This window comes from Nerophis ophidion, linkage group LG03 (genome assembly GCF_033978795.1).
Source record: "Nerophis ophidion isolate RoL-2023_Sa linkage group LG03, RoL_Noph_v1.0, whole genome shotgun sequence".
Lineage (NCBI taxonomy): Eukaryota > Metazoa > Chordata > Actinopteri > Syngnathiformes > Syngnathidae > Nerophis > Nerophis ophidion.
The window spans coordinates 23,931,193-23,956,029 of NC_084613.1; the positions used below are offsets into that span (position 1 = coordinate 23,931,193).

General features: G+C 39.2%; 2 protein-coding genes across 2 annotated transcripts in view; both read left to right on the top strand.

Moving 5' to 3' along the window:
* ptpn9a (protein tyrosine phosphatase non-receptor type 9a) overlaps positions 1–14,474 on the top strand; it is a 45,737-nt gene extending 31,263 nt beyond the window's left edge. The window contains exons 6-13 of the mRNA XM_061894604.1: positions 930–1,040; positions 1,118–1,434; positions 1,507–1,594; positions 1,717–1,786; positions 3,815–3,893; positions 3,989–4,139; positions 4,979–5,186; positions 9,373–14,474. Of these exons, the coding sequence (XP_061750588.1) occupies positions 930–1,040; positions 1,118–1,434; positions 1,507–1,594; positions 1,717–1,786; positions 3,815–3,893; positions 3,989–4,139; positions 4,979–5,186; positions 9,373–9,563 (1,215 nt within the window). The 3' untranslated portion in view covers positions 9,564–14,474. The remainder of the gene's footprint in view (positions 1–929; positions 1,041–1,117; positions 1,435–1,506; positions 1,595–1,716; positions 1,787–3,814; positions 3,894–3,988; positions 4,140–4,978; positions 5,187–9,372) is intronic.
* Positions 14,475–19,479: 5,005 nt separating this feature from the next.
* sin3aa (SIN3 transcription regulator family member Aa) overlaps positions 19,480–24,837 on the top strand; it is a 33,280-nt gene continuing 27,922 nt past the window's right edge. The window contains exon 1 of the mRNA XM_061894607.1: positions 19,480–19,559. The gene's annotated coding sequence lies outside the window, so the exon portion shown is untranslated. The remainder of the gene's footprint in view (positions 19,560–24,837) is intronic.

Consider the following 24,837-nt stretch of genomic DNA (forward strand, 5'->3'; position numbering starts at 1 on the left):
TTATGACCCTGCATCAGACACGCCAGCTGTTTATTTGCAGGCCAGACTGTAATAGACATTCAGCAGGTAATTGACCTTTATTCCATAACCCAGGGGCGATTTGCGTGAAGAAGCACGTGTTAAATATAAATTATTGAACAAGGCGCTTCATATGAAATTTTATCCGAAAATGATTCCTGGACAGTGGACAAGTTATGGTCTGTCACTGATTAGAAAATTACCAGGAATTTCTCCCAATACTTCCGGTGGACCTACTGGCCTGTGTGACTGGTACAAGAACTTTAAAGCAGATATTAGTGAGTTCAAAATACATGAGTTGAAGTAAAGTTGCCAGACTTGTTTTATTGCTGCTCAAGGTAATATTATTTATTTGGTGCTGTCATGATTTCAGCCTTTCAATGCTTGGACCACCATACTTGTCAAAACCCGGCGCCGCTCAAAACATTTTAATTCATCATTTTTTGAGCAGTGATAGTTTAAAAAAAAAAATCCCCACAAATTATTGATGATCATTAGTGTTAAAAATAAGTCCTACATTTTTTTATTTTAGATTAACTTCAGATCTATCCGGCGGTTTATAAGTTTTTATCATTTGTGAATGTTTTTGTCTGTTTTGTCCTTTTTTTCTGTTTTTTTTTTTTTTTTTATAGCAAACACACAAAATATGCAATATTTTCCCCAAAAATTATTTTAAAGTGGAATAATTGGCTTAGTCAATAATTCTTAACATTGCTATTGAGTCATCGTTTTTGAGCCAGCCTGCATGTCAGCTCTGTTATAAGTCAACATTGCAATGCATTTGACTTTTTAATGTTTTTTATTTTCATAGTATTTGTAGAATGTGCCGCGGACTGTTTAAGAATTGCTACAGGCCGCATTTTGGGCCCCCCTTCCATAACTTAACCGCGTTTATTTTCCATCTCCACCAGGGGGCGTTCCCAGCCCGTTTGAAGAAAGTGTTGATCGTCGGCGCCCCGGTTTGGTTCCGGGTGCCCTACAACCTGCTCAGCCTGCTGATGAAGGAGAAACTCAGAGAACGGGTAAGCAACAGGGAAGCTTTGTTTAATGTTCCTTTTGACGTGTTTTTTAAACGACTGGCCGTCTCTCCCGAGTCCAGGTGCAGATGGTGAAAATGGCCGAGCTGCGCCAGCACCTCCCCAAAGACTGCCTTCCTCAGCACCTGGGCGGCCTGCTTCCCCTGGACGCCTACAGCTGGAACCAGCAGCTGCTGGCGGGCCAGAACGGCCACGTGGACCCTGTGGACGAGCTGGTGGGGATTCCTTTGGAGGAGGCTTCCATTCATGTCCCGGGGCCCGAGTCCATGCGGCCGCAAGAGCTGCTGGCGCACCTCGGCAGACTCCAGCGCTCTGGAATCCACCAGGAGTACGAGGAGCTTCGGAAAGAGGCGCCGCCCGGGACCTTCCACTGCGCGCAGTAAGGACTCTATCTTCCCCGACATTTATTTGTTCGGTTTTATTTTTCTGGAATCATCATATCTGTTTACAGAGCAGTCTACAATCTGGAGAGGAATCGCTATGGAGACGTACTGTGCCTGGATCAAACAAGAGTTCGCCTCAAACCCAGAAGGAACGAGGTTGGAGCTTTTCAACATATTCATTATTAACTTTTTGTGTATGCTCACTGGTACATAAACAACATGGCGAGCTGTACCGATTAAGCTGTTTTTGTCATTAATGTGACAAATATCTACCATAGAGATCGGACTACATCAACGCAAGCTTCATGGATGGTTACAAACAGAAGAACACATACATCGGTACTCAAGGTATGCTTACTTTAAATTATATTGTTTCTACATCTGTCCTCATTAGGGCTGGGCGATATGGCTCAAAACTGTATCACAATATTAGTGTTTTATGTCGGTCGATATTGATGATTATATATATTTTCTATGACCTGTGGAAATTACGGACCAGGAGAAAAGTAAAATAAATGTAACCCTTTTTATTTCATATATAATATAATCCCCTCGGCTATAAAGGCAGAAAGGAAAGGAAATGTTCACACAAGCATGAGAAACACTCAAATTCTAAAGTCACATTGAACATTTGACGATAAGCTTAAGTTTAAGGTGCAAAAATAAGGAATATGTAAGAAATGCTTTTTAATAAAGTGTAACAAAATAGTACAAAATGTAAACGCAGAGAAACATGAGAACTATTTTCTGCAGGTTTACTGCCAGGAAGACAGCTGTGCTCCAAAGGGTGAGCACCTGCTGAGGTGGTGTGGTATTACTGGTCTTGGTGGGGATGAGCGCCTCACATCGTTTACAGACCACATTGGACTGACTATGGTCAGTTTATAAAAAGAAAAAAAAAATCCCAAAAACTGCAATACTGTGCAGGTGACTTTTTCTGTTTTTTCCGCTGTCTGCAGCGCTCATTTTTACTTTCTCTTCTCACTCCTTGCAAAGAATCAAAAGCGGAAGAACAAGATGGCGCAACAAAAAAGATAGTTGATACCGTTGCGTGATTGGCTGTTAGTGTGTCACTCTCATTGATCACTTCCTGTGTTGCTCGGTTACCAGAGAGCGAGTGCCTTTGATAATGCAACCAACCTTGCTTGGCAACGTATTGAAAGTTTTATCGAAGTAATTTTTTAAATAATTTTTGATCTCGTGTATTTTATATTTATTTAAGTGTATATATATGTACTGTATGTGTGTGTATATACAGTACATACACTACCAAAAGTTTGGACACACCTCATTCAATGCATTTGGTTTATTTTCATGAATGTTTACATTGTAGATTGTCACTGAAGGCATCAAAACTATGAATGAACACATGTGGAGTTACGAACTCAACAAAAAAAGGTGAAATAACTGAAAACCTGTCTTATATTTTAGTTTCTTCGACATAGCCAGCCTTTGCTCTAATTACTTTTTCGCACACTCTTGGTATTCTCTCGATGAGCTTCAAGAGGTAGTCACCTAAAATGGTTTTCACTTCTCAGGTGTGCTTAAGAGAATGCCTCAGTTATTTCACGTTTTTGTTAAGTACATAACTCCGCACGTGTTCATTCATAGTTTTGATGCCTTACGTGACAATCTTCAATGTAAATAGTCATGAAAATAAAGAAAACACTTTGAATAAGAAACTTTTGACCCGTTGTGTGTGTGCATATCTGTACAATTTATTATAATACAATTTCAATGGCTGACTTTCTTATACTTTGTTGACTTACACAATGTGTGTACATTATATGCAGATAAAATACAGATGACTCGAACATTGAACCCTGTGGTACTCAGTCCTAACATCCATCCATTTCCTACCGCTTATTCCCTCTCGGGTCGCGAGGGGCGCTGGTGCCTATCTCAGCTACAATCGGCCAGAAGGCAGTGTATACCCTGGACAAGTCGCCATCTCATCGCAGGACCAACACAGATAGACAGACAACATTAACACACTAAGGCCAATTTAGTGTTGACAATCAACATATCCCCAGGTGCATGTTTTTAGAAGTGGGAGGAAGCCAGAGTACCCGGAGGGAACCCACGCATTCATGGGGAGAACATGCAAACTCCACACAGAAAGATCCCGAGCCCGGGATTGAACCCTGACTACTCAGGACCTCCGTATTGTGAGGCAGACACACTAACCCCTCTGCCACTGTGAAGCCCCAGTCCTAACATATAGTTCTTAATATTTGGCTATAAAACCATGTAGGGTCCATCATTTAATACAGTTTAAGAAACACAAAATATTTACTGGTGGAATGGGGGATACTTACAAACCCTATCCAATGGGCTTACTGCCATACATTTATTTCAGTATACTTGTCGTCCTAGGCCCACTGGATAAGACCTATGGTGACTTCTGGAGAATGGTTTGGGAACAAAATGTGCTTGTTATCGTCATGACAACCAGGTAAACCAGTCATGAAATGACAAATTACAGTCCTTTGAAATGGTACCTGAGGGAGTAATTGTTAATGTAAAGTGGGTCATGTTTGCATTTCGAAGGACTGAGGAGGGCAGTCGGAGAAAGTGCGGACAGTACTGGCCTCTGGAGGACGGCGGGCAGGAGGTTTACGGCCACATAGCGGTGGTGAATCAAAGGGTGGACAGCCACACCCACTATAACCACACCACCCTCGAATTGCACAACACTGAGGTATGGCTGTACTGTAAGACAGGGGTAGGGAGCCTATGGCTCACGAGCCAGATGTGGCTCTTTTGATGACTGCATCTGGCTCGGATAAATCTGAGCTGACATTGCTTAACACGATAAGTAATTAATAATTCCTCTTGTCATTACAGTGTTAAAAATTATGTTCAAAATATAAAACATTCTCATGCATTTTTAATCCATCCATCCGTTTTCTACCACACCTGTTCAAGAAGTTGCGTTAATAGTAAGAAGTTTTTTATTTATTATTGGTTAGTGTGAGGCTTGCCCTCCTAGGGTTTCTTAAGACCACTGACATGAGAGCCTGTTTCAGGGTTACAATATTGTTTTATTTTTCAATAAGTCTCTCAGTTGCTATCCAGCAATTGTATTCTTCTCTTTCGTTCTCGCTCGCGCTCTGGCTCCAGCCCTAACCCCGTCTCTCCTCCTGGCTGCTGCTAACAGAACAACAGGTGATTAGATAACAAGGCCCAGGTGGGCCATCTACGCACCTGTCGCTGATTTTGAGGCTGGTCCTGGCACACCCCAGTTTGCTGCAGGCCACGCCCCTTCCACAGTTATCTTCAGAATAACAATGTTATTACAACGAATAAGAGACCTATTATACTCTAGAAATGTTGGTCTTACTGAAAAATGCACGTGTTTAGTTGTATTCAGTCTTAAAAAAAAAATATTATATGGCTCTTATGGAAATACATTTTAAAATATTTGGCTTTTTGGCTCTCTCAGCCAAAAAGGTTCCCGACCCCTGCTGTAAGACCTTATGGCCCTAGTGGACCAACCTCTCCAGTCACTCTAAAATTGTGTCCTTATTGTCCTGCCAGACATGTGAACAGAGGCAAGTGAGTCACTTCCAGTACCTCAGCTGGCCCGACTACGGCGTCCCCACATCAGCGGTGACGCTCATCGACTTCCTGGCAGCTGTGAAGAGACAGCAGAGGAAGATGATCGTGGCTTTGGGACCTCAGTGGACGGGCCACCCCCTGGGACCTCCCATGGTGGTCCACTGCAGCGCGGGGATCGGTAGAACAGGTGAGGAGGAAAAACCCTAGGATAATTTTTTAATACATCTGACCCTCCTGCGTTCTCTTTCTTTATATTGCTGATTTTTTTTTTTTGTAGCAGCACGGTACGACAGGGGAACGTGCTTAAGTCCGACATAGCATTTTAAATCTAAAGGGGTGGTTTCTATGAAAAATCAGTGTGTGTGTTTTGTGGTTAGGGATGCTATTTAAAATTGAACAGATACGGTGCCAATTTCCCGTTACCTAGGAATTGATACCGGTACTCAATGGTATCAATCTGCAGTACATTTGTGTTTAGTAATAAATGTTAATTGTTTGATTTTAAAATGTTATTTTTTATTGTAACATTGAAAATTAGCGAAATAATAGTGGTGTCCAGTTTTTATATTGTTTTGTTTACTTTTAACTCTCATTTGCAATGCAGTTGCACTTCCAAGAAATTAGATAGCAGTACTGTATAGGTTCTCTAACTAGGTAGTAGCTTTTTCCATGAAGCTAAATGTGTTATGTTGTGCCCTACAGCGTTTTTATACTGTATGTGTCGTACTTATCACACACCAGTTGTTTATTGTAACATCTGTCTTGGTTTTAGTTATTATTACCTAATTTGTAGGTGTTGAACTCGCCGTGCAAAATCGCTAATGCTAATACAAGCCTGTCTATGGCAAATCCAATGTAAATTAGCACCAAATTAACACATTTTAAAAGAGTGGAGCCTTACTTTTTGTCTGTTGAAAATTGCAACATTATTTTGAGAGAATATGGTTGAGTGCTGCTTGAGTTCTTGTTTCCTTAAGCCGGTGTTTAGTCAGCGACGTGACGTTGTGTGCAACAAAGGTATCGAAATATGGCATTGTTTAATTTTATGTGAATTGATACCCGGTAGTACCGACAGAATTCGGTTGACGCCTATAAAAGTACCGAATTCGGTGCCCACCCTAGTTGGGGTATTGCTAACTTCATCATTATTGCGAAGCAGTGTGAAATAAAACTACAGTCTCGTTACACAGCATTAAAACACCCAGACAGGGACTTCCTGTTTAATGCAAAGTGAGCTTCAAAATAAAAGTGTGGCTGTATAAACTTTTTGCGCATGTACAAAAGCTTTAATATTTCAGTTACGGTGAAAATACCACAACAGGTCTGCTTTATAAGAGTAAAAACCAAGCACTCGTAAGTTTAGTGTTCCCTTGGTTATTGCGAGACTTCTGTTATAGAACCAGACCCATCCGTGGTGGTAAATTTATGCAACGCTATTTCTTTATGATTTTTATGAATATCGTATACATTTTAAATCTATATATCGCCGCCTCATGCTCTTATTAATGTTCCACACACTCATAAACACTTACGTAATGATAACCTAAAATATTGGTACTCATGAATGATGACGATGAGGAATTAGCTGCGACAGTGGTGGCGTCACTCGTGTCTTCTTTTGAACAAGGCACAAAATTATGGAAAGTTGTTGGTGCAGTCTTTTGTCGTCGTCCCTTATTTTATTATTTATTTTAATATTTTTTTATGTTTATCCTCCTAATATGCAGCAAACCGAAGAGTCATTGATCTTGTAACAGCTCTTAGCAAAGCTACCTTTCTTTAGCATAGAAATGAGGGGAATCAACTTTTCTCTGATGGTAAAAGTTCTGTGCCAGAGGCCTTCGAGGGTGCAGAGACTTAGGTTGACGTCATTTGGGAAATGTTCTGACAAACACACAAGCAGCACAACTACAACACGGATCTGAAGCAAAGAGGAGGCGTTGTGTCTGAGCCAATCCTCTGCCAGGACAGAGGATTGTTTCTTTGATTGGTCCGCCAATAGTGTGCTGTGTACTATGTCATGTGGGCTTGGGGTGGTCGAAAAGTGGATCCTACAAAACTGCACATCCTGACTAGATGGTCAGAAAGCGGTTTGAAAATGGTCTGTAAAACGTAATCTATGCAACGTTTTGATCAAAGAACCACCATTACATGTCATGTAGACCACAAGGAAGTGTTTTAATGTCGAAAGAACCATTTAATGCGCCTTATAATCTGGTGCGCCTTTTGTGTGTATGTATATATTATATAATAGACCTGATAGACCCACTCATTGGCAGTGCGCCTTTTATTTTGCTGCCCCCTATGGTCCGACAAAATACGGTATAGAATTTGTGATGCACTGAAACTGTGGTGGCTAAGGAACGGTGTCAATAAAAATCTGCACAAATGGAGAACTGGGAAAAAAAAAACTTTACCATCACCCATTCCCCTGATGTCTAGTAAGTAAGTAAAGCTGTGAGCAATGGCAAAGTTTCATTTAAATCAGGTGCCTCAGACACGCGGCCCGCGATACGTTATTTTGCGGCCCGCACCTTAATATGAAAGTTTAATGTAAGTAAGGCCCACAAGTTTTATATGAATGCCGCTTGACAGCGTTGTTATTTGGGTCCAAAATGGCTCTTTCAACGTTCTGGGTTGCCTACCTCCGCGTTAGTGGAAAAGCGGCAAATGAATGAAAGCGACAGAGACGTGGCCATGGAGGCGAGGGTTTTCTTACATGCCTGGCTGCAGTTACACCGTGACACCTGTCTGTCGGTAATAACAGTCCCCGATAACCTAGACCGATTCAAACCGTTATTGGTTTTTTTATTGTTTAATTTGCTTTGCCTCACACGATGACCACTACGTATATTTCTATATGACACCGGATAAGACCCCGGGAGCCGTCACTTTTTTGCGCTCGCTATCCCGGTACTTTCCCGGCTATTTTCCGCTGACTACTGTGTTCCTGTAGGGAGGAAAGGCGGAACACCTCCCTTTGCGGAAATAACATTATTCTCTGTGCGTTGGCTAAATGCAAGTATATTCCACAACCCCAAACATGTCTTTTTCAAAGCCTGCAGTGAAGAGAAGGGTTCATGATGAGCAAAGACAATTCCAGGAACAGTGGGAGATGCAATATTCCTTTGTTGAACACAGGGGCACCCCGATGTGTCTTATTTGCACAGAGAAAGTTACGGTGCACAAGGGATGGAATTTGAAACTTCATTATACAACTAGACATGCTGAGGAGCAGTGTTAATTTTCACAGCAAAATTTGATTTAGTTTTAGTCATAGTCTTTTGACTAAAATGTAATTTAGTTTTAGTCATAATTTAGTTATTCAAATTGTTTTAGTTTTAGTCTAGTTTTAGTTGACGAAATATCATAAGATTATAGTCGACGAAAACTACAGTAGATTTAGTGGACTAAAGAGTAATATGTAAACTTTCCCTTCAATTTCTGAAAGTCAAAGCAAAACAGCGGAAAAATCACCGATACAAGTGGTATTTTGATGAAAATCATGTCTCAAATTTAGTATTTCACGAGTAAGCCGTGAAATAAACGGGATAACGTCGAGTGAGTTGTATGTTGTGGAAAATGCTTACCTGTGTGTGGATTTCGGGGTGATTCGACTGTAAATGTTGCTTCAAGTTTGTGTTTTTCCCCGTAATCCTCGCGCTGCATTTCTTACACTGCGTCTTGTTATCTTTGACGTCAAATATAACATTTCCCCATATGTCCTCTCTCCTCTTCCTCCCCGGCGTTGACATGTTGTCTTCTGCAGCGCATTCCCGGGTCAGTCTCAAACGCAAACTACGTTTACGTAACTTCCTTACCACGTCGCTCTGATTGGTTCTCTTCCCAACTCCTCCCGCCTCTTCCTAACGAAATGAGATTGGATCTAGTCTCTGGCAGATATTTTCGTCTCGTTTTTATTCGTTGACGAATATGTCAATACACCTCGTCATCGTCTTAGTCCACGTAAATTATTTTTTATTTATTTTCTCGTTTTAGTCAGGGAAAAAAAAGGTCGTTGACGATAACTATGACGAAAATATTTCGGCAACAAAATTAACACTGCTGAGGAGTATGTAACCTTTTTTAAGAAATCATTTCTTGCGGCCTAGCCTCACCCAGACTCTACGTCCAGTGGCCTCCAGGTACATTGAGTTGAGACCCCTGATTTAGATTATGTCGACAACCGCTTCTGTTGATGTGAGTCAAAATAAGGTTTGTTGTCGTTCCAATGGCCTAGTCGTCCGTGTTTTTTTTTTTGTTTTGTTTATATTCTTTGAAGGCTCAATGGCTGCACTATTTAATCAGTTTACAAAGCCGTACATGGCATTCGATGGGTTTCAGCTCGCCTGACTGTCTCGTGACGTCCGCAGGTACCTTCTGCGCGCTGGACATCAGCCTGTCTCAGCTCCAAGACGTGGGCTCGCTAAACATCTGCCAGACGGTGCGGCGCATGAGAACACAGAGGGCCTTCAGTATCCAAACCCCGGACCAGTACTACTTCTGCTACAATGCCATTTTGGAGCACGCCCAAAGGCAAGGCCTGCTCCCGGCCAATCAGTGAGCTCCTATCCCAACCTGAACCCCCTTTCTCCACCTGAACCAATTCTGCTGTTCGCCCCCTAGACACGTGTAGTGTGACCAATTACTTTTACTTCCTGGTGGCGGGCGGGCCCATTTGTCAAGTAGGATGAACGAGTGTGAAGTTGGTCCCCGCATGCTATGTCCACCAAACATGTTGCCAAGTGGGCACACTGCTGTAGTGGCGATGGGCAGTTTGACACAGTTCCGACCTAGTAGGGATGTGGCTAGTAGAGTGCACTACTTAGCCGCCGCCAGCATAGGCGCTGTTGATTCAAGCAGACCTCTGTTATAGCACGCCTCCGACTTATTCTGCTCAGTAGTTGAAACAGGAGTTCAGAACATTCACAGAGCAATCCCGTTTGGAAAAAAAAAAAAATCAGCCAAGTTCTTTTTTACCAAGTTAAAAGACATTTACGACAGCTTTACGATGTCTTGTGCAAAATTCTGTATTTGGAATTGCAGTTCAATTGAAAATACACGAAGTGGTATTCAATCAATTGCAAAACAGAGACATTTCTTATTTATCACGTTTAACAAAGGTTTTGGCTTGAATACTAAGCAAATTCCCTCCTTTTGGAATAATTGACGAAAGTAATGCATTTCAACATTTTCTATAATTACAAATTTACATTGCATCAAATTAAATCAATGATTTTGGTCTTAATTAGCGATGGAAAAACATTTATAATTAACCTAAAATGTGTAACCAAGGTAAAAAAAACAAGAAGTGAATATAATAAACTGAATACCAAATGTTTACGGCATGAGGGTCATAATCATTCATATTTTTTTTAAAAGTTCAGGCCAAAAGTTTGGACACACCTTCTCATTCAATGCGTTTTCTTTATTTTCATGACTATTTACATTGTAGATTGTTACTGAAGGCATCCAAACTGAATGATCACATGTGGAGTTATGTACTTAACAAAAAAGATGAAATAACTGAAAACATGTCTTATATTCTAGTTTCTTAAAAATAGTCACCCTTTGCTCTGATTACTGCTTTGCACACTTGGTATTCTCTCGATGAGCTTCAAGAGGTAGTCACCTAAAATGGTTTTCACTTCACAGGTGTGCTTAAGAGAATGCCTCAGTTATTTCATGTTTTTGTTAAGTACATAACTCCGCACGTGTTCATTCATAGTTTTGATGCCTTACGTGACAATCTACAATGTAAATAGTCATGAAAATAAACGCATTGAAATGAGAAGGTGTGTCCAAACTTTTGGCCTGTACTGTATGTAAAGGTCATTTTTTTGAACACATAGAAAGCCGGATTCTGGACTATAGGAATTTAAATTCCTCGAATTTGCTATGATATTTCTTGTTTGCAAGCTCAATTCAAATTTGTGCAAGTGAGTTAGAATTTGGGAGAAGTTACGAATTCAATTCAGAATTCTGCACAAGCCAAATAGCTAAGCAAGCGCGGGTATTTTGGGTGGAAAAGTTTTGCTTTTAGAAAACCCCAAACTAAACCACTTTTATTTTAGTTTTTTTTTTTACATCACGATTGTGCATTTACTTTTTCAAAATAAACATTTAACAGCATGTTCACAAACCCCTTACTGATTGTAATGTTGGTTCATGACATATGTGGCAAATGTGAAATTAAACGTAAATCTAATCTCTTACTATGTTAAACGTAGGCGTGGAGGCCGTTGTTTCAGGCTTTTGATTGGCTAAATACCACTTTTTTTTTTGTATTGTGGACTTAAATGATAGGGTACACAATATTCCTTTAATCAGATGCACAATTCCTATCAGTCGGACCCAAGTCAGTATCCAGCACAAGTGAAGATGTCAAGTAGCTGCTACAAGCTAACGTGCGGACTGCGGACGTGTTACCACAACACAGCAGGGGTGTCTCGGCTCCTTTTTGCCTGCAAGGCAGCAAGCACATGACCAATTACTACATTACCGTCATACATTCCTTCCTCTAAAAGGACACGTGGATTCACTCCGAAAGACGATGGTTAGACGCTTATTTAGCAGTATGGGATTGTGTAGAGACACAGATACACACACGCGGGTTTGTTTGGAGCGACTATTGAAGCTGTTGAGACCTCATGAGTGGTGCAATATTTTCTCCTTTTACACACACAAAGGGGGTATTGGGGCCATACTGAAAATAATATGACAAGAGTCCTATAGTGTTACAAGAAAAATGTCATAAAAATAGGCGAACAAAAAAAACAAGTATTCTTTCATCTTGGTAATACTACACTTTTAGTTCCCTCACATATTTTTTCTTTTAACATCATGACTATTTTTGTAATGCCATTCTATTCTCATATACAGGTGAAACAAAATATTTTTTTTTATATCATACTTATTTTTGTATGCCATCAATTAGATTTATAAGGTTGAAACAATGACACAGGCTTCAAGTCAAGATAGAATGACACTTATTTTGATGATTATGGCTTACATGTTATCAAAATAAAAATAAAAAAATTCAACCATTATCGTCAAATAACAAATGAAGGCTAAACATATGAACTTTGCATGTAATGAATGTATATCACTTGTTTTCATTAAGTACCATCTTGGAAAAAACTTGGCTCTCCAAGTAACACTTCGTAACCAACATTAAAATGCAGTAGCGTTGTAGGCCTAAGTATTCATTAAAAACAAGGCAGGGTTTTTATTTCGCAAATATATTTGGTATTTTTGGCCACTGTAACATTACACACTATTTGAACAGTGACACTGGGGTTTAAATAAAGGAAAATAAAACGCTGTACTTTAAAGAAGTGATCCTTTGGCGTACCACTCGATGGAGCCGGCGTACACACTGGTGGTACACGTACCAGAGTTTGAGAATCACAGGTTTGCGGCACATGTTGGTTTCATATTTGAAGTGTAATTGCCAACATTAATGGACTTTATCATTTAAATTTTTGGAGTTTCACCTGTACAACCGTCGCATCGCGCTTCAAATCGCAGATTTTTGGGGATGTGATTTTTATTTTATTTTTTGTCCTAAATTAAATATTTTTTAAAGGGAACTGCACTTTTTTTGATTTTTTATGTTGTCTGTCTCATAGACAAAAACAAGTTTTTTTTTTTTTGCATTCTAATTTATCGGCTCGTCCTAGGTGGCTTGCAATAGTGCTAATGGTAGCAGTCGGTTCTGCCTCTAAACCACTATCAAAAAGCATCCAAAACCCGCCATTAATATTTAATTTACGTTCTGTAACCTGTATAATATCCAAGCTGTAGCGACATTGTTATTGTAAGAGCGAACAATGAGGAACTCTTTTTCTACCGTAGTAACAGGTCTTGCCACGGCTTGCTATGGCATTACCGTTCTGCGTTAAAAAAAAAAAAAAAAAAAAGGTATTCTTGTCTCTCGTTATGTTTGTGAATGATGGGAAAAATTCAGAAAAAGCGCAATTCCCCTTAAAGCACAAAAATAGTTCAATTACAAAAAATATCAATCAGTATCGTGGCCTGTGATTGGCTGAACCTCAGCATTACTCAATTGGATTAAATGAGTGTAGAGGTAACTATATTGGTGTCATTTCATGTCAAGAGGGCTCCCATAATATTAAGTAGGAAGTTAACATTTTTTATGCTCTAGCTATGAAAATATTTGATTTCTCATGAATGATTCCCACTCTTCTATTTCTAATTCAAACATTTCAAATATACAGTACACGCCAATGAGTTTGGACACACCTCTTTCAATGCGTTTTCTTTATTTTCATGACTATTTACATTTTAGATTGTCACTGAAGGCATCAAAACTATGAATGAAAACGTGGTGTTATGTACTTAACAAAAAAAGGTGAAATAACTGAAAACATGTTTTATATTCTAGTTTCTTCAAAATAGCCACCCTTTGTTCTGATTACTTTTTTGCACACTCTTGGCATTCTCTCGATGAGCTTCACGAGGTAGTCACCTGAAATGATTTTCACTTCACAGGTGTGATAGTTTTGATGCCTTCAGTGACAATTTAAAATGTAAATAGTCATGAAAATAAAGAAAGCGCATTGAAATGAGAAGGAGTCCAAACTTCTGGTCTGTACTGTACATACAATACTTTGCGGAAATTAGTTTACCGCGGCCACATTCGGAACCAATAAACAGCTATAAAGGAGGGACTACTGTGATCAATTTTTTCTTGCAACATTGCAACTTTTTCTCATAATTTCATTTAATCCACATAAAAAAATTACTTTTCTCCAGTCATGTCAACTTAATTCAAGTAAAATTAAGTTTGTAGTTTTGTATTAAAGCTTTGTTCTTTTTAAATTAACATATTTTTCTTCTAATCTTACAACTTTATTCATGTTTTATTTATATTTCTCCCCTGTTAACCTGTGAGTGGCCCCATAACACTCCATTTAAAGACACACACAGGCACTTTTAACCAACATGCTTGTAGATAACTGTGATGGTTGGTCATGTGACGTGTACATAGAAAGACTTGAAGGAGATGACTGAAGAATGCAGACTTGTGCCTACACCCCCCTGTTCCTCACGTCGTCGTCCCCGAATCCCAGATCTATTTTCAGTGCGTGTGTGAGTTCCAGACTGTGGTTGATTGTGTGCTTTGTTCTAAAGTTAATGTATGTACAATATCAGAGTATACTGTGTCATTCACCGTCTCGTTGTTCAGGTCAAGATTATTATTTTTTTTTTTTTGTAATAACTACAGAATTCATATTGAATTTACTTGTAGTGAAGCCTTTCATGATTTTACTTTGCCAAAATGTGGCCTCTTTTTATTTTTCTATGCTATTCAACCCCTGTTTTCATACGGGATTTACAGTTATCTACATTAATTTTATATATTTGTTCCGTTTATTATAACCTGTTACTGCATCGTTTGTAAGATGTATTTACCCAAGCTATACTGTAATAAACAACTATTGTCAACGTCTACTTTTGTTCATCTTAAGTCGTTGTTCATCAATCATATGTTCAAATATATTGTATTTATTACCTATTGTGCTGACTTTTTTTTAATTATTATTATTATTTTTTTTTTCTACATGTTACTGACTTAACTTTTATGTAAAGGTGTATTTTAAACCAGAAGCTCTTAACCTTTTTGACCTTGGAGCCCACTCAAATATTAACACTGAATTAAAAATCTTACTGTTGATTTTAATCATATTCAATAATTATAGTTCAGTTTGTTTATTTCGAACATGCATACGATGCAATGTAATGCATCACATATTTACAGTTGTTTCATTACAGCACGTCCAAAAAGGAGTAGGAAGAAGCTGAGCTTGTTTAATCATACCCCATTTCAGACTGAAGCAATTTTATCCCATTTCCTTGTTCTCTGTAACAGAACAGTGAATAAATATCCATTTTCCAATGCTTATCTGAGGTCGGGTCGCGGGGGCAGCAGCCTAAGCGGAGAAGCCCAGACTTTCCTCACCTCAGCCACTTCGTCCAGCTCTTCCCGTGGGATCCGGAGGTGTTCCCAGGCCAGCTGGTAGACATAGTCTTCCCAACGTGTCCTGGGTCTTCCCCCGTCGGACGTGCCCTAAACACCTCCCACGAGAAGCATTCGGGCGGCATTCTGACCAGACCTCCGAACCACCTCATCTGGCTCCTTTCCATGTGGAGGAGCAGCAGCTTTACTTTGAGCTCCTCCCGGATGACAGAGTTTCTCACCCTATCTCTAAGGGAGAGCCCCGCCACCCGGCAGAGGAAGCTCATTTCGGCCGCTTGTACCCGTGATCTTGTCCTTTCGGTCATAACCCAAAGCTCATTACCATAGGTGAGGATGGGAACATAGTAGATTGACCGGTAAATTGAGAGATTTGCCTTCAGGCTCTGCATCCTTCTTCACCATAACGGATCGATACAGCGTCCGCATTACTGAAGACGCCGTACCGATCCACCTATTGACCTCACGATCCACTCTTCCCTCGCTTATGAAAAAGACTCCGAGGTACTTAAACTCCTCCACGTGGGGCAGGACCTCTTCCCCAAGTCAGAGATGGTACACCACCCTTTTCTGGGCGAGAACCATGGACTCTGACTTGGAGGTGCTGATTCTCATCCCATTTGCTGCACACTGCTGCGAACTGATCCAGTGAGAGCTGAAGATCCCGGCCAGATGAAGCCATCAGGACCACATCATCTGCAAAAAGCAGAGAACTAATCCTGCAGCCACCAAACTAGATCCCCTCAATGCCCTGACTGCGCCTAGAAGTTCTGTCCATAAAAGTTATAAACAGAGTCAGTGACAAAGGGCAGCTTTGGCTGAGTCCAACCCTCGCTGGAAACGTGTCCGACGTACTGCCGGCAATGCGGACCAAGCTCTGACATTGATGATACAGGGACCGGACTGCCACAGACAGACTGATACCCCATACTCTCTGAGCGCTCCCCACAGGACTTCCCTAGGGACACGGTCTCTCCAAGTCCATAAAGAACACGTGGACTGGTTTGGCAAAGTCCCATACAACCTCAAAGACCTTGCCGAGAGTATAGAGCTGGTCCACAGTTCCAGGACCAAAACCACACTGTTCCTCCTGAATCCGAAGTTCGACTTTTCCTATTTTGTGTGTATTCCATAAAAAACTTACGTTGTCAATGACGAGGAGGGCCTAAAACAAGCAAACACAACAAAAAACATTAAAATATAAAAACTTATAATTGCTGGATAGATCTTAAGTTAATTTAGAGCATTAAAAGTTAAAAACAAAATAGTATTTGACTTATTTTTAACATTTGGAGCCCTTTTTACAGTTAACTTTAACTTAAAAAAAATTCAAAGTACCAATGATAGACACACACTAGGTGTGGTGAAATGTGTCCTCTGCATTTGACCCATCCCCTTGTTCCCCCCCTGGGAGGGGAGCAGTGAGCAGCAGCGAGCAGCAGTAGTGGCCGTGCCTGGGAATCATTTTTGGTGATTTAACCCCCAAATCCAACCCTTGATGCAGAGTGCCAAGCAGGGAGGTAATGGGTCCCATTTTTATAGTCTTTGGTATGACTCGGCCGGGGTTTGAACTCACGATCTACCGATCTCAGGGTGGACACTCCTTAAAATCGGCGGTCACTCAAACGAGTATGACGATTCTCCTGATAGGGGTGTATCCCTTTATGGGGGATGCCTGTGCGTGACTTTGTTTTACGTGGTAAGACTAGTGCACAGACAGTCACCACATGGTCCTTGACAGAATCGGGTCAGGGTCTAGTGGCATGGAGTCCAAGACGACTGGGGACCCTTTTCTGCTGCAGCATTCTTCCGCCATCGCACCCGTTGTGGTAGTTCTTAAAACTACCGTCTTCCGCATGCTCTGCCTTTGAGGTCTTCACCGTATCTCTTGCGAGGGGGTAGTCCGGTACTTGGTCTTTGCCAAGGGGCCATCTGGGGTATAGTAAAGGGGGTTAACCTCCTCGTGCCCCAAGACCCCATAGAGGAGCCTCCATTGCCGGATGCACTTTAATGTCATGCCCAAGCAGGGCGGACACACTAACCCCATGACCACTGAGCAGGTTTTAGTTTTAGTTTTGGATCCCTTAAAAACTTTAGTGGGATTTTTTTTTTCATGGTCATTGCTCAAAACATAATAATGAATCAAAAGCATAGTTATGAATGAATTACCTATTTAAGACGCAAATTACTTAACATCAAATATTCCACTTTGAACTTTTTTTTGGGAGGGAGGGAATGTATTGCATACGTTGCATTTGTGCCATAAAAAAGTTTTTCTTTAAAAAAAAAAAGACATAACACAAAAAATGTTAACTTTAAACCGACAGAATGATTTGAAATTGATCTAGAGATTTAAACGTTGAAAAAGAAATATATATATATATATATATGACTTATTTTTATGACTGAAACCTTTCTGGGAGGGCATTAAAGGTTAAAGTGACATATTGTATTGATTTTGAAAATGAAAAGTACGAAAATGGCCCCGCATGCTTTGATTTTTTTAGCGTGAAAAAATGTGGACACCCCTGTCTGTCCTATGGTGTGGAGCAGTGGTCCTAAAATGGGGGTACGCGTACCCCTGGGGGTATGGCAAGGGATATGGGAGATTTTTTTTTAATATTCTAAGAATTGCAACAATTCAAAAATCCTTTATAAATATATTTATTGAATAATACATCAATAAAATATGAATGTAAGTCCATAAACTGTGAAAAAAAAATACAACAATACAATATTCCGTGTTGACAGCTAAATTTTCTTGTTGACACGTTCCATAAATATTGATGTTAAAGATTTATTTTTTTGTGAAGAAAAGTTTAGAATGAAGTTCATGAATCCAGATGGATCTCTATTACAATCCCCAAAGAGGGCACTTTAAGTTGATGATTACTTCTTTGTGTAGAAATCTTTATTCATAATTGAATCACTTGTTTATTTTTCAACAAGTTTTTATTTATTTTTATATCTTTTTTTTCCAAATAGTTCAAGAAAGACCACTACAAATGAGCAATATTTTGCACTGTTATACAATTTAATAAATCAGAAACTGATGACATAGTGCTGTATTTTACTTCTTCATCTCTTTTTTTTCACCCTAAAATGCTTTGTTCTGACTAGGGGGTACTTCAATTAAAAAAAAAATGTTCACAGGGGGTACATCACTGAAAAAAGGTTGAGAACCACTGATATAGAGGAGCCTCCACTGCCGGATGCATGCCCAAACAGGGCGGACACACTAACCCCATGGCCACTGAGCAGGTTATAGTTTTAGTTTTGGATCCCTTAAAAACTTTAGTAGGATTTTTTTTTTCATGGTCATTGCTCAAAACATAATAATGAATCAAAAGCATTGTTATGAATGAATTACCTATTTAAGCTTAAAATTACTTCACATCAAATATTCCACTTTGAACTTTTTTTTTGGAGGGAGGGAATGTATTGCATGCGTTGCATTTGTGCCATAAAAAAACGTTTTTCCTTTAATAAGAAAAAGAAAGAGCATAACACAAATTTTAACTTTAAACCGACAGAATAATTTTAAATTGATCTAGAGATTTAAGCGTTGAAAAAAAATATATATATGTATATATATATATATGACTTATTTTTATGACTGAAACCTTTCTGGGAGGGCATTAAAGGTTAAAAAAGTGATATATTGTATTGATTTTGAAAATGAAAAATCTGAAAATGGCCCCGCATGCTTTGATTTTTTAGCATGAAAAAATGTGGACACCCCTGTCTGTCCTATGGTGTGGAGCAGTGGTTCTCAAATGGGAGTACGCGTACCCCTGGGGGTATGGCAAGGGGTATGGGAGATTTTTTTTAATATTCTAAAAATTGCAACAATTCAAAAATCCTTTATAAATATATTTATTGAATAATACATCAATAAAATATGAATGTAAGTCCATAAACTGTGAAAAAAAATACAACAATGCAAAATTCCGTGTTGACAGCTAAATTTTCTTGTTGACACGTTCCATAAATATTGATGTTAAAGATTTATTTTTTTGTGAAGAAAAGTTTAGAATGAAATTCATGAATCCAGATGGATCTCTATTACAATCCCCAAAGAGGGCACTTTAAGTTGATGATTACTTCTTTGTGTAGAAATCTTTATTCATAATTGAATCACTTGTTTATTTTTCAACAATTTTTTAGTTTATTTTTATATCTTTTTTTTCCAAATAGTTCAACACCACTACAAATGAGCAATATTTTGCACTGTTATAAAATTTAATAAATCAGAAACTGATGACATAGTGCTGTATTTTACTTCTTTATCTCTTTTTTTTCACCCTAAAATGCTTTGCTCTGATTAGGGAGTACTTGAATAAAAAAAAAATGTTCACAGGGGTTACATCATTGAAAAAAGCTTGAGAACCACTGGTGTGGAGCGTGTGGGACTCACTGCGTTTTAGCGGGTGATGTTCAAACCACGTGACGTGCCCTGTGACGTCAGGCCAATGCCAACACAAGAGGGGGGCGTATCCCAACTATTTTCTTCCAAACACGAATCCGGAGTAAAGGAGTCCTCTTTTTTTCTTTCCGTGGGTATGTAAACAAACAAAAGTCATCGACTCTTCACAACTACAATGCAGATACACGCGTGTCGCCGTGCACGTGTTGAAAGTGCGTGCATTGTGTGTAGCGGCGATTACGTCGATCGTTGTGTTGTCGGGGCGATTGCATGCTCGGGTGCGTTTGACAAATATGCTTTCGTGCACAACGTGGATAAGGTTTAGTTCCGTGCAGATTACCGCCGCGTTATTATCATTGCTGTTGTTATTTGTAATGTTATTGTTGTGCACGGTGTGTGCGGCGATCGATCGGCGTGCAAACGGATAAAGGGAAGGAGGAGGAGGAGGGGAAGCGTGTTGTTTTTGTTGTTGTTATGATGGTGAGGCGTCTTATTTACTCCGTGCAAACAAAGACTGGTCCTAAGCGGGGTTGTTGTTATTGTTTGGCATGGCCGCCCGCCGTCATTGTTCGCTTAAGGACAACTGGACACATCGGTGTTATTTCAATGCGAAGCCTTTTGTCTTTTGCACCGAACCCCGGCATGCGAAATGGCGATAACGTGCGTTGCGTGCAGGGAAATGTCGCCGTGCGCCGCGACGACTCGATTGTGTGCGTTTGGGAGTGCGCGGATGTGGACATTGCCGCGTTCTTTTTTTTTTTGGTGAGGAGGAGGGAAGGAATCCCAGGCTGGCGTTTCGCAGCTCCGCCTATCGTGGGCGATGTTTTGTATGGGAGGGAGGGTCGATACGCATGTCTACTACGGTGATGCTCAGGGTGGCATTGGTATAAGACCGATACTAGCGTGATAAAAGTGACGTTTTCAGTTTTTTTTTTTTTCTGTTGTGTTGTTCATATAGGTCAGGGGTGTCAAACTCAAATACAGAGAGGGCCAAAATTTAAAACTGAACAAAGCCGCGGGCCAAGGTTGAACAAATTAACCTTTTAGGTGGTATCGTATATTGTTGCGTCCCGGAAGAATTAGTGCTGCAAGGGATTCTGGGTATTTGTTCTGTTGTGTTACGGTGCGGATGTTCTCCCGAAATGTGTTTGTCATTCTTGTTTGGTTTGGGTTCATAGTGTGGTGCATATTTGTAACAGTGTTAAAGTTGTTTATACGGCCACCCTCAGTGTGACCTGTAAAGCTGTTGACTAAGTATGCTTTGCATTCACTTATGAGTGTGTACAAGCTGCTTATATAATGAGGCTTGGCCGGCACACTGTTTGTATGGAGGATAAGCGGACGTGACGACAGGTTGTAGAGAACGTCAAAGGCATTGCCTTTAAGGCACGGCCCCCAATATTGTTGTCCGGGTGGAAATTGGGAGATATTCACGAGCATGGTTGCCCAGGGAGATTTTCGGGAGGGGCACAGAACTTCGGGAGTCTCCCGGGAAAATCGGGAGGGTTGGCAAGTATGAGCATTAGCGGTGAATGCGGTGATACTGCGGCACCGCCTCTGTATAATCCCGGTGGGCCAGCTCTACTGTTAATTTGATATTGCCTCAAGGGCCAAATGAAATTACATGGCGGGCCAAATTTGGCCCGCGGGCCAGTGTTTGACACCCATGATATAGGTCAGGGGTGTCAAACTCAAATAAAGAGTGGGCCAAAATTTTAAACTGAACAAAGCTGCGGGCCAAAGTTGAACAAACTAACCTTTTAATTAGAACCCAAACAAGTTTTGCATTGAATATTGAACAAGCAAGGCTTATATAACATTATAGTGACATGCAAAATCGAGTTTCAAATAATAATAATAACAAAAAAATATCAATGGCATGTCAAATAAAATGTAAATACATTTGCAGCCTTCTGAAGTAAATATCAAAATAAACTTTTTCCACAGGCTAATAATACATTTTAGAATAAAATAACAATAATGAATGAATCAAACATTCAAGCCTTGAGATAGCAAGAGAAAGTGCATGAATAAAATGTTCATTATTGCTCAGTTTGCTACACTGATTTGCTCTAACACTGAATATGGAACAAGCAACGCTTATACAACTTAATAGTGCAAAATCAACTTTCAAAAACCAAACGAAAAAACATCAATGTTATATTAAATACAATTTCAATAAAAAATGTAATGCTTCTTTTCTATTTGCAGCATTCTGAGGTTAATATCAACATTAACTTTTTCCACAGGCTAATAGATTTGAAAATAAAATAACAATGAGGTGCGTGGGGTTTGGTGGTAGCAGGGGGTGTATATTGTAGCGTCCAGGAAGGGTTAGTGCTGCAAGTTCTGGGTATTTGTTCTGTTGTGTTTATGATGTGTTACGGTTATGATGTTCCAGCGGCACCGACGGGCCAGCTCTAATGTTTATTTGATAATGCCGCAAGGGCCAAATGAAATTACATGACACCCATGATTTAGGTCATATATATTGTTGTATAGTCTATACAACGCAGGTTCCTGTACACTGAAGGGTTTTGGTCAAGGGGGGGTTCAAACTTTTTTTCACCAAGGGCCACAAAACGAAAAGCCAAAGTATCTGCAGCCATTTTGATATTTTTTTATTTTGTTAAAAAATGCTTAAAACATATACAGTGGGGCAAAAAAGTATTTAGTCAGCCATCGATTGTGCAAGTTCTCCCACTTAAAATGACGACAGAGGTCTGTAATTTTCATCAGAGGTACACTTCAACTGTGAGAGACAGAATGCGGAAAAAAAATCTAGGAATTCACATTGTAGGAATTTTAAATAATTTATTTGTAAATTGTGGTGGAAAATAAGTATTTGGTCATATATACACAAACATATACATATAGATATACATATATGTGTATATATATATATATATATATATATACATATATATATATACATATATATATATATATATATATATATATATATATATATATATATATATATATATATATATATATATATATATATATATATATATATATATATATATATATATATATATATATATATATATATATGATGACTGGCAACACTGAATTGGCCCTAGAGTGTGAATGTGAGTGTGAATGTTGTCGGTCTATCTGTGTTGGCCCTGCGATGAGGTGGCGACTTGTCCAGGGTGTACACCGCCTTACGCCCAATTGTAGCTGATATAGGCTCCAGCCCCCTGCAACCCTGTAAGGGAATAAGTGGTAAAAAAAAATGAATGGATATATATATATCTATATCGAACGGGACAAGAGGTAGACAATGGATGGATATACTGTGTATATATATATATATATGTGTATATATATCCATCCATCCATTTATACTGCTTATTCCCTTTGGGGTCGCGGGGGGCGCTGGTGCATATCTCAGCTACAATCGGGCGCAAGGAGGGGTACACCCTGGACAAGTCGCCACTTCATCACAGGGCCAACAAAGAGAGACAGACAACATTCACACTCACATTACACACTATAAGGACCATTTAGTGTTGCCAGTCAACCTATCTCCAGGTGCATGTCAGTGGGGGTGGGAGGGACCGGAGGGAACCCACGCAGTCACGGGCAGGACATGCAAACTCCACACAGAAAGATCCCGAGCCGGGGATTGAACCCAGGACTACTCAAGACCTTGGTATTGTGAGGCAGACGCACTGACCCCTCTTCAACCGTGCTGCCCATATATATATATATATATATATATATATATACAGTACAGACCAAAAGTTTGGACACACCTTCTCATTTCGATGCGTTTTCTTTATTTTCATGACTATTTACATTGTGGATTGTCACTGAAGGCATCAGGTGTGCTTGAGGCTCATCGAGAGAAAATGGTGGCTATTTTGAAGAAACTAGAATATAAAACATGTATTCTGTTCTTTAACTTTTTTTGTTAAGTACGTAACTCCACATGTGTTCATTCATAGTTGTGATGCCTTCAGTGACAATCTACAATGTACAGTAAATAGTCATGAAAATAAAGAAAACGCATTGAATGAGATGTGTCCAAAAGTTTGGCCTGTACTTTAAATATACATATATATATATATATATATATATATATATATATATATATATATATATATATATATATATATATATGTGTGTGTGTATATGTATAAATATGTTACATATTTGTGTTTTGAGTGGCAAAAGTGTACTACAGGGGGGTCCATAGTGAAGCCAAGGGGCCATTTGTGGCCCAAAGCTTAAGTTTTGTTGATCCGAAACATATCGTCGGAAATGAACAACAACAGTAAAATTGTAATAAAAAAAGAGCGAAAATATATATATTGTACAGGGAAAAGGTACTTGTAACACAAAGCTATCACTAAGTTTTGATATATAATGTCTCTTTGTAACATTCTTTTATTTTCAAAATAAAAAAAACAATTCTAAATGTCCACCGCATATTTTCTAACTGATTTTGGTTAAATTTTTTCAGCTTTTTTTCTCAATACATAATGGGTTTTTCCCCGGCGCCGTAATCTGGACACTCCTTGATTTGAGGGTCAGAAAGCCACATGATTTGAATGACAGTAGTCCTTTATTGTTTACTGTGCAATTACAGAAATTAAGGGAATAATTGTATATTTTGGTAATATTGTTACATTCTCATATAGTTGCATTACACAGGTGCATCTCCTTAAATGAGAATCACACTAAATGTAATAGATTTAATCAATTCTATTCAGACTGCAACAAACTAAAGACTCATGAAGTTGTTGAAAGTACAAACTAGCAGATTACAAATATCCAACATTATTACAACTAGTGTAACGTTGTGAGGTACTGTAATTGAGAGTTGTATCGTATTTAAAATATAACTATGAACATGTTCAAGAAATTAGGAAATTAATTTTTGAAATATTGCACTCTGTGTAGTAAATATATTAAATTTGAGATTTAGTTTATTTAAAAGAGAGAACACAAACAATGAACATTTGACAGGTAAATATGTTAGATTATAGCCAATGGCTAATTTCCATCTGGCAAAAATTCAAATTCCAACATTTAGGTGCCAACAGTGCTGTTATATACACTGACTGTCACAAATGGACCTTGTACATTTCAATACATAAAACAATTGATAAAACACATGTGAATAATATTTTCACTTTTTGAGCTGCAATCGTGTATTATTGTTGACAAAAAGTTTATTGGCAAAATACTTTTTGACCAGAGATTTTAATTTGAGAATAAATTGAAGGAAAATCCCAAAGAGTAATTAAAGCTGCACGCGGCGATGGACGGGACCGCTTTGGTTGCTGCCCCCGCGACCCAAACCCAGATAAGCGTTAGAAGAAGGATGGATAGTAGCTACTATTAGCAAACAGATAGACTTACCAACTCGGCGTAATATCTTAACATCGATACACTGGC